At 38.4% G+C, this 11046-nt stretch overlaps 1 protein-coding gene across 1 annotated transcript in view; it reads left to right on the plus strand.

Annotated features, from left to right (window-relative positions):
* The window catches only part of LOC145358475 (protein strawberry notch homolog 2-like), a 146442-nt gene extending 136773 nt beyond the window's left edge, over window positions 1-9669 (plus strand). The window contains exons 30-32 of the mRNA XM_080212557.1: window positions 707-783; window positions 3682-3872; window positions 5682-9669. Of these exons, the coding sequence (XP_080068683.1) occupies window positions 707-783; window positions 3682-3872; window positions 5682-6013 (600 nt within the window). The 3' untranslated portion in view covers window positions 6014-9669. The remainder of the gene's footprint in view (window positions 1-706; window positions 784-3681; window positions 3873-5681) is intronic.
* Window positions 9670-11046: the final 1377 nt, after the last annotated feature.

An 11046-nucleotide genomic window follows, 5' to 3' on the forward strand; every position in this document is an offset into this window, starting at 1 on the left:
TGGTGATAATTTATAGACTGATAAAAGGGGTAATGTTAAAGTTTTAGACTCATGCATTTACTTTTGTTGCGAAGTATCTTACTTTACACAGTTACTACTTCAGTTGGATGTTGTATAAAATATCAATGTGGCACCTGTGTTTCCACCATCCATCAAATATTAACCTTTGATGATCTGCCTTGACCAAAATGAATGGCAGAGCAGGCTCAAAGAGCTGAATGGCCTACTCCTGCTTCTAGTTTCTATTAATATTGAAATTTCCCGAATCTTAAGTAATGTTGAAATACTGTTTAAACATTTGTTGCTTATAATGTTTAACATGAACTTAAACTAGCATTTTAATTTTCGCAACAACTAGACTTAGGTCTGAAACAGTGTGCTGTCGTGAACTTTAAGTGGATATCAAGGATATTATAGTTTTTAGTAAAAATGCTTTGGATATATTTTAAACAAATCTGCACAGGATAATTTAGATACTTCACTGAACATTAATTGCTAATTCTCATCAGCAGTTTAGCAAAAAAAATCTTTAACTTTGACTTAGAATATGAATACTTTTTTGGTTTTTAATTAATTGTTTTGTACTAATTCTACAGAACCAGATTAATTAAAAATGAAAAAAATCTTTTTAACTTTCATTATTATTTTCAGCAGTGTTGCAATTTTACATTTAACACTATTTATTTACTTTTCTTATGTATCATAGGTTGAACCAGGAGAAGCCAAAGATATTTGGCAAAACCTATACAATTATTCTTTCCAAAAATGCAGTCACGCAGCTTGGTAAGGATTTGCTAGTGTGAATGAATGTGCTTCAAGTTGTTTCCCTTTCATAATGGCTCTTTCAGAAATTAACCTTGTGTAGATAAGGATTTTTAATAAAGAAATTATAGTTTGTGGTAATGGAACAATAAATTAGTTCAGATGTCATATCAGATTTATAATTTCACTATCACTGATTTTGGTGCAACTCTTTTACATTTATTACATTTTAAACGTACTTTAACCACAGTTTTGTAAACTAATATTTGAGGTATATTGTGTAATGTATAATTGGCATATTTTGTGGTTGCACACAAATAAAGTCAACCATAAAAAATATCAGAAACTGGAGTAACACATACTTTTTTTTTTGAATTAGAGTACTATTTTCATATTTGGAAAGACATGGAAACTGTCACCAAATTAGCACCATGTGAAAAGATTGTTACACATTGTATTTAGATTCAGTGTAATTCCTGTGAAAGGTTTGGTCCTGTTGGCATTTTGATATTTTCCATTTCGTAACTTGAAAAGCTTTTGACAATTGTACGTAGTTCTTAGCTGGGATTCTCCAACTCCGTCATGGTGGAACCAACCTTGGGAGATTCGGTGGCCCAGCCTTTTGGAGGGACAGGTGGGGGGTGCAGAATCCTGACCCTCGTGTTTTTTAGTTTGCCTTATTTCATAACTAATACTGATGATCACACTATCTGAACATCCTCACTTTAAAGTTTATTTATTAGTGTCACAAGTAGGCTTACGTTAACACTACAATGAAGTTACTGTGAAAATTCCTAGTCGTTCTGGCACCTGTTCAGGTACACGGAGTATGGCCAATGCATTAATGGGTGTGTCATACGGACTGTGAGAGGAAATCAGAGCACCCAGAGGAAACCCACGCAGATACTGGGAGAAGATGCAGACTCCACACAGACAGTGACACAAGCTGGGAATCTAACCTGGGTCTCTGGCACTATGAGGCAGCAGTGCTAACCACTCTGCTATTACAGATTTGTTGATTTCAAACTTATCAGCGTAATGAGCAAATCAGAAGGGGGTTGTGCACTGTCTTAGTGACTCCAGGTATTAGCAGGGTAGGTAAAGGGGGATATATTGTACCTGGACGTCCAAAAGGCATTGGTAAAGTGCCACACACAAGGTTAATAACCAAGAAGTGCTCATAATGGGGGAAATCTATTAGCATGGATAGAGAACTGGTTAATGGATAGAAAACAGAGAGTGGGAATAAACAGGACTTTCAAGTTGGAAGGCCGTGGAGTGCTCAAGGATCAGTGTTGGGGTCTCAGCTACTTACAAGCTATATTAATAACTTAGATGAAGAGACAGAGTAATGATCTAATTTTTCTGATGATACAAAACTAGATGGAAAAGTAACCTTTTTGGAGGGCACAGGCCAAGGTTAAGGTAGTGGGCAACAAGATGGCAGATGGAGGGAAATGTAAATTTATAATACTCACTTTGGTCATAAAAATAGCAGAATATTGTGTGAAACTTGGAAGTGTTGGCGTTCAAAGTGAGTCAGATGTGGTCTTATAAGGAACACAAGGTTAGCATGCATTGCAACAAGCAATTAGGAAGACAAATTGATTGTTAACCTTTATTGCAAGGGGACTGAAGTATGAGAATAACAGTCTTGCTGCAATTATAGAGGGTTTTGGTGAGACCAAGGGTTTTGGTCTCCATATTTAAGGAAGGATATACTCGCATTGGAAGTGGAACAGCAAAGGTTCATTAAATTGTTCGTTGGGATGAAGAGGTTGTCCTTTAATGAGAGGCTGAGGAATTTGGTCTATGTTCTCTGAAATTTAGAAGAATGAGAGATGATCTCGTTGAAACTACAAACCCCTGAAGGAGCTAAACAGGGTAGATGCTAAGCGATTGTTTCTACTAATAGGGGAATCTAAACACTGGAGCACAGTCTCAGGATGCAGGGACAATATTTAGGTGAGAAATTATTCCCCCTGTTGTGGCTGCTCCCCATTGAATACTTTAAAGGCTGGTGATAGACTGATTTTTGGTCTCTCAGGGATTTAAGTGATATGGGGTGTGGGTGAGAAAATGGAGTTGAAACACAAGATCAACCATGATCATATAAAATGGCAGAGCGGGCTCAGTGGGTCGTATGGTCTACTCTTGCTCCTGTTCCTTATTTTCTTCTATGTTCTACCCACTCACCCCAGCTTACTTTTCTGTTGGTTTATCTTTAATCTAGTTGTGATCGACTGGATAAAGGAATATGATTTCCGTTTTAATGACTGATATGCCTGCATTATCACTGTATTCTGCATGATTGCCATGGATATAGTTAAACATGAACGATGGGTTTTCAAGATTAGAGCATGGTTCCTTAACAGATTGATATGCCATTTTTGGTTCTTTATCTTAACTAAATTGTTAATTAATTTGTCTGTTAAAATGGTCCACAAAATCTTAGCTTTTATTTGAGGGCGGCACAGTGGTTATTACTGCTACATCACAGCACCACAGACCTGGGTTTGATTCCTGGCATGGGGTCACTGTCTGTGCAGACTCTGCGCATGCTCCATGGGTCTGCGTGGGTTTCCTCCGGGTGCTCTGGTTTCCTCCCACAGTCCAAAGATGTGCGGGTTAGGTGGATTGGCCATGCTAAATTGCCCCTTAATGTCAGGGGGACTAGCTAAGATAAATGCATAGGGTTATGGGGATAGAGCGTGGGTGAGTTTGTAGTGGGTGGCCTCCTTCTGCACTGTAGGGATTCTATGATTCTAACTGCACAATCGGTGTATAATTACTGTGAACCTGTATGACTGTTTCTTTGGTAAGTCAGAATATATAATCAATGTAAATGTCCTTTGGATCAAGCACATGGGAAGTGTCATGCACAAGCCTGAAATAACCTGCGTTTTCTGTCATCCACAGGAATGGGAAGTGTAAAACAGTGCAACAAGGGAAGGAGTGCGTTCAAGGCATGAGGCTGCGCCATTACTATATGTTGTGTGGGGCTCTACTAAGGGTTTGGAATAAAGTCGGAAGCATTATGTCTGACGTTACAAATTCCAGTTACTTGCAAATTGTACGTCTCAAAACCAAGGAGCAGCGAAAGCAAGTTGGTAAGTATATGCAAGCTGAAGAGAAGCTCTGCAAGGAAAGTTGTTCAGATACTAACTTGCCACTGGTGGAGCCATCATTAAAATTTTTATCTCTTTAATTTATTCACAAAAATGCACTGATTCACTCAGTCTAACAAACTGAACTGCAGCTATATTATTTATGCATGTTCTCAATGTCTCTTTCATCTGCATAATATATTGATTGAAAATAAATTGCATTTCCATGACTGGTTTAAATATAGCCTGCCTAACTATTTTTGTTAGTTAATTTAAGAATGCAATTTAAATGTCTCATTGTGGTTAATGTTTTTTATTACTTTTATTGTAAAATCTCAAGTAATAAATCAAGAAACAAAACTAAGACTTTGTTAGAGATATTATACATGTGGTGGAAGCTAAAAGATAGATGCTTACCAGTTACTGTGTGTAACATCGGCTATAACTTCACATCTTTGTATGATATCCTTTTGTCTTTCATTTTATCTTAGTTGTCAACTAATTTAAAATAGGTTAATTTATATTACAACAATGTTCAAAGGCTACGTGGAATATTTGTATGCTAAGACTACTCACAATTTTAAAGTTTTTTAAGATTACTTATTAGATTAGTTTTCTTTACATTGAAAACAAAATTACACTCCTTTTGTTAAGGAAACTACATTGTATTGTCAGCTCTGGTCTCATTTTCAAAGTTTTGGCATTTCAGACCATGCAGATTTGGGATCGTCAAAATTTTCTTCACTTTATTAGTGTCACAAGCAAGGCTTACGTTAACACTACAACGAAGTTACTGTGAAAATCCACAAGTCACCACACTCCAGTGCCTGTTCGGGTACACTGCAGAAGAGTTCAGCATGGCCAATGTACCTATCTAACGTGTCTTTTGGACTGTGGGAGGAAACCGGGTTAATTATAAATTATCCACAGATGAATTGATGACATTCTGACAAAGGAGCGACACGGTGGCACATTGGTTAGCAGTGCTGCCTCAGCACCAGGGACCTGGGTTCAATTCTGGCCTTGGGTCACTGTCTGTGTGGGGTCTCCATTTTCTCCCCATGTCTGCGTGTGTTCCCTCTGGGTGCTCCAGTTTCCTCCCACAGTCCAAAAATGTGTGGGTTTGGCCATGCTAAATTGCGACTTATTGTCAGGGGTCTAGGTAGGGTAAATACTTGGGGATAGGACCTGGGTGGGATTGTGGTTAGTGCAAACTCGATGGGCCGAATGGCCGCCTCCTGTACTGTAGGGATTCTGTGAAGGCTCACCCAGACTCGAAATGATGGCTCTATTCTCTCTGATGCCATCAGACCTGAAAAGATTTTCCAGCATTTTCTGTTTTTGTTTGATTCTGGCATGCACACTTGTCTAGATTGAATTCCATTTGCCACCTCGCTGTCCACACAGCTGAATCATTGATATCATTCTGGAGTTGACAGCTATCCTCTTTGCTGTCAACTACATAGTCACGGTCAATTTATGTGTCATCTGCAAATTTCTCACTCTCACCTCCCATGTTTAGGTTTAAATCATTAACATATGCAACAAATATATGCAAATGCTCAAGGTACATTATGAGGAGTGCCTCTAAATAAATGATAAGTCCCCAAGTAAGTTTAACATACAGTTTGTAAGAGACTGCAAATCTGCACACTTGAAGCCATTATTAATCCTACCATTTCAAGTGATACGCAAGTGCCTGTTGTGATTGGGCTGCTCCTATCAATTATAATACTACTTTCTGATGAAAGAGTTGACTTCAGCAATAACTTCACTGACCTAAGCAAGCTCTTTTCTTGCTGATTTCCACAGGTATAAAAATTCCTGAGACCTGCGTTTATGGTGTCGTGGATGAGCTGAAGAAAATGGACATGGAAGTAAAGAAGAAGCAGGAGGAGAATAGGCAGCTACTGGCAAATCAAGTACTGCAGATATGTCAAAGCGATGCACAGAACTGTTTATCTGCAGACCAGGCGTTTACCAGCAATCCTCAAATTTTACCGGACCTTTTTGATCCCGTGCAAGCTTTACAGGAGCTCTTAGAGCTGGATTATCCATTTGTAGAGCAAGAACAAATGATAAATCAAGATCGACAAAGTGTTATTCAGTATGGGCAACCATCACACCTCTGGGAAGCTGGCTGAATAGCAAAAGGCTAGGATGCTACTCTGCTTGAAGTGCCTGACTCCAGTCAAAATTCTTCTCACCATATTGACATGCAGGCTGAAAATTGACAAGTCATAGATCTTTCCCTTCAATGACACTGCCTGCAATAAGATCAGAACTGCTTTCTTTGAAGATTTTCTTCAAGATTGCAGGCTTTGAAGATGGATTTCTTCAACCTTTGAATCTTTGGTATGGCGTTATCAGAAGCTGACATCTTTCTTCCCTTCTCTCACTGCATTTTTTGGTACTGTTGTTGTAATCAACCAAGCACTTGTTCAGTTACAACTGGATGTGGGATGAGACCTCCGCAAGGATTTGCACAGTCAAAAACCTACAAGAAGGGAAAATCGTACAAAGTGACAGATAACAAGATTCAACCGTTGAAAAATAAAGTTCGTCCTGACCTAGTGAGATTGAAAGCCAGCTTTCCCAGCACTCTCCGTGTCGTTTGGAAACCTGCTAGAAAAGCTGTATTTCTGAGAAAGAGTTCCATTTTCTCTGCTGTCATGCAACTGCTGTTCTGCACACCTTTTATGAATACATTTTGGGGGGGAGGGGCTTAAAAAAGCACTTAGCAGTATAATTAGTGTAGTAAACTATCCATGTACAATTAATATGCTTTAACAAAGTGCAACATTGTAACATACAACTATTATAAATATATAAATTCTGTCATCTTTTAAAAAGATCGTAACAGGTTTTATACCACACATGGTCTGGTAACTGTGGTGATATTTTTTACATTGCCGCGCTTGTAGTATCATATGGATGTAAATTTGTTTCTAAATTATATATTTTAAGCATGTGGTATAAGTATATGTTGTGGAAAGAAGCAAGACATGATGTACATCTCCAGAGTTACAAACTGCCTGACGTAAGGATATTTCTCATATCTTCAACAATATTGGAACAACTTTGCAATAGCTTATGAGGAGTATAGTTGCTGAAAGTGCTGGTTTAAGTCTCGTTATGCATGTCCCCCTTGAAATATTACCTGAACCTGGAAACTTCACTCTTGTGCAGCGCCACTCCACATGAAGGTGCAGGTTTACAGCCCTTGATTTTAACATTGGGAGTTTAAGCAAATAAAAATTGGGTTGTTCTGGTCCCTGCAGAGCCACGTGAGAAACAAGTTGGTGGCTGGCGGAAGATAGAAGAGCGATTTGTTTGAGAATGTTAAAGCATAACTGATTTGACAGCCTTGTGAGCTCTGGCGGAACAGGCAGCCTTTTAACTTGTTTTTATTCCTTTTATAAATGAAATAAAGTAATATTTTGTGTTATTTAAATTACTTTCCTTCCTTAAAATGTCACTACTATTACTTTTTTTCCCCAACTCTGTCCATGTCTGTCCTGCAGGTTTCACTGCACTAGCCTCCTCTCACCAATAATTCAGAGAAACTGCAGCAGAAAGTTTTCTATTCTTTCTTTCTAAAATCATTTGGTAAGTCACTAGCAATGCCATTTTAGGGCAGATAAGCGGCAAAAGTTGGAATAAATATGCAACATTTTTGATTAAAAGACTCTAAGCTGGAGGTTTTTCATGAAATAAAATCTGTTGCTCAGGTTGTGACGGGTATTGGTTCTGTAAACCTACCAATCTGCTTGGAGGTGACCCAAAGACTTGTGTTATGAAAGTCAGGTTCCTTACCATAGGTTGAAAAATAAATGTTCCTTTCGCTAAACAACCATTCAAAACCAGGAGTAATCATTGGGACTAGAAGCGGTTTGATCCTTCAGTAACTCTTACATTGACTTCACACTAACACACATCACTTACTCAGGTACAGAAAAATTATCTTACAAACGGGAAGAGGATAGAATCAGAATGGTGGTATTTGCAAAGCCATTATTTTTTATGGGTGTAAATTATGATCTGACGTGCTGCCACCAAAGCCACTGAAAATCTGCATCCTAATTCTTCAGTTAAACTGACATGCATACTGTATGAATCACTTTATTCAAGGCTGACCCTGTGTGTTTTGTTTGATTCAGTAATTGTGTTTTTAGCATGTAAGGGTCACAATAAAACATTGGTTACAACACCAAGACGACTAATCCAGCGCCTAAAAATAACTCAATATATGCATTCCCACTGATTACTCTGGAGTTCTGATGGAAGTAAATTCAAGCAAATGTATAAACTTTTTTTTAAGCAGGTATGATAAATAGTTCAGCGGCAATAACTGGCTTACTGTTGCCTTGGACCAAGAGAGTGGTTAGTGGGGGCGATGTCAGTCAGACATTGGGCAGGATTTCCTGGCCCTTCCCACTGGTGGGATTTTCCGGTCCACCCCTCTGGTAGGTTCCCTGGTGGCACGGCTGGCGGCTGACACAAATGGCCATTGACTTTGACAGGACCAGAAGATCCCGCCAGTGGCCAATGGCACGCCACCTTCAGCGTACAAAATCCTGCCGTGGGAGAGATGGAAAATTCCAGCCATTTAAGCACAGTGACGGACATGATGACTTGATTTAATGTCAGAGTATTGTGTGTGCAATGGCCATTGTTCCATCTGTCGTGACGCAATGGCTAGCATTAGAATCAAACAATATGACATGACAATGCTGCAATTGCTTGGTGAAGGAAAACTCATTAAATGGGGAGATAAGTGTAGTTTTATGAATTAGGTTAGAAATGAAGCACCGACATAAACACTTTCATTAGTCTGTACTTGCTAAAGTCACTAGCTGATAACTAATAGATCCAAAGTAAATATCCTGAACCTTTCCTCTACCCATTTAGTGGGTTGTAAGAACACTCTAAAACACCCTAAAGGCCGATTGCCAGCACCCAGAGTGCTTCAGTTCACTTTGAAGCTTGGCTCAAGCATAGCATTATTGATTCTCTATAACCCACAAGCCGAGTTACATTTGTCTGCTTGACATAACAGAAAGGAACATCCAATACAGCTGGTGTGTATGTGACAGGGTACAAGAGGAGAAGATGGTGAAATAGGGCAGATGTATGTAATCTTTGCTGACTAAAAGCCACCCAAACCATAAATGTTCTATCAAGTAGTTGTTAAAAGTAATTTTAAACAAATTTAATTCAGGGACTGTTGTAAAGCTTAAAAACTGCTTTAATCTGCCATTTGAAATTTTGGATGCACTGTAATATTAGAAACCAGAGATTAATTGCTTTTGTGCCCTTATACTACTACTTTCACGAAGTATTCTAACAAGAATAGAACACATACCAAAGTATTCACCATCTTAAGTTGCCTGCTATAAAATCTCTTTGCCTCAGGAACCAATCCAATGGCCCTTTTCTACCTTTTATATCAGGGTTGTCTACATGAATTAATGATTCATGTTGCTTTTTGTTCATTAAACAGTACATTTGACTTTTTTACATAAATTATTTTGTTAACCGATAAGGTTCTATTGATTGTAGCTATTGTATATGCTGTGGGTATCTGTAAACAATGCAAGCACTTTTGCCTACTTACAATTTACTGGGTTTATCCTTGTTTTCTATTCGTATTTATAAGTGTAGGAAATGAAGTGATATATATGTAAAAAAAATTATCAAAATGTGCCTTAAACTAATTATTCTTAATTTTCTACTTTCAAAGAACGGATATAGTAGCATGCTTTCATTTTTATGATAAATAAAAAAAATCCTGCAATTATCTTTTTTTACAACTTGCAGTTCACTGTCTCTGAATGTGTTCTTATGGTTTAGCAATATTTTTTGTAATATATTCCGCAGATGTGTCTACCTGATACTAACTGAACAGTTTGCTTTTCTAGCACATTGCCAAATCCCACATGACAGTTGCACTACATGTCTATGTATCTATAATGAACATCCTCATTTTACAAAGTTTTATGGTATTATTCTGTAGCATGCAATAATAAAGTTTCTGTAAAGATATTTCATGTCACTGATTGCCTCGGGGTTACACATAATCTTGAATGCATCAATGGATGGGATGGATGCATAGTCATATTTCTTGCGGTTATATATTAGCTCTCCTCATACTTCTTTTAATTTAAAGACACACATAGCTTTTCCCATTGGAGTCGATAAGCAGGCAATCCGTTCTTTGATCTCTGCTAATTTTAAAACTATACAGCAGAATTTCTACTTCTGGGTCCACTCTCAATGGGATAGACAGGCTGTTAGTGGGTCAGTAATCCGAAAGCTTGTGGAGTAACGTAATGCTGATCCTAAGCATTAACACTTTGTTCCAGGTTTCCTAACCAAATTTAGCAGATGGCCATGATCATGACCCACTACCTTTGTTGATTCTTTTAGGACCTAGAATCATACAATCCCTACAGTGCAGGAGGCCATTGGTCTGTACCGACTCTCTGACAGAGCATCTTACCCAGGCCCAGCCTCCATCCTATCCCCATAATCCCAAACATTTCCCCACTAATCCCCTGGTGCTGTGAGGCAGCAATGCCAACCACTATGCCACCATGCTGCCCAGGGGAAAATGTATGGTAACAAACTTTAATCAAATAAAGAAGTTGAAAACACTGGTGAAGGGGAGGGGATCCACTAACAGCCTATCCTATCAATCGGACATATATAACCCAGCTCCAGAGATTGACCCTAACATGATGGAACATTAGTTTTCTTCAGATCTCACTTTCCTCAGGTCACATGAAGCACTCAACTCAGTAGCTAAGTCACACAGCTAGGAAGGTTCCTTGCTGAAATTTTATAGTCTGCAATGAATATTTTTTCCCCCTCCTGCACTTATCATTTTTCCCTCTTTTACTCAATGAGCAGCAAATGGTTGCACTTTAGCAAAGTATGGCTTCATCCAAACCTTTCTCTTTAGTCACGGTGCACCATCTTTCTTTAAGAAAGACTTAATAATATTGTACTGACAATGCAGTATGAGCAAGGAATAGAGGCTAAAGTAAGTTCAACCTAGACCACATTACAATAGTTTACCCAAGTGGAAATATCAGCAAAATCTTACTGCACATCAGACATTTGTGTAAGTTTCACAATGTGCAGTGGAACTGTTGCGATTTAACTACTTTCTTCC

Source organism: Carcharhinus amblyrhynchos, chromosome 26 (assembly GCF_965287045.1).
Source record: "Carcharhinus amblyrhynchos chromosome 26, sCarAmb.v2.hapA, whole genome shotgun sequence".
Classification (NCBI taxonomy): Eukaryota; Metazoa; Chordata; class Chondrichthyes; order Carcharhiniformes; family Carcharhinidae; genus Carcharhinus; species Carcharhinus amblyrhynchos.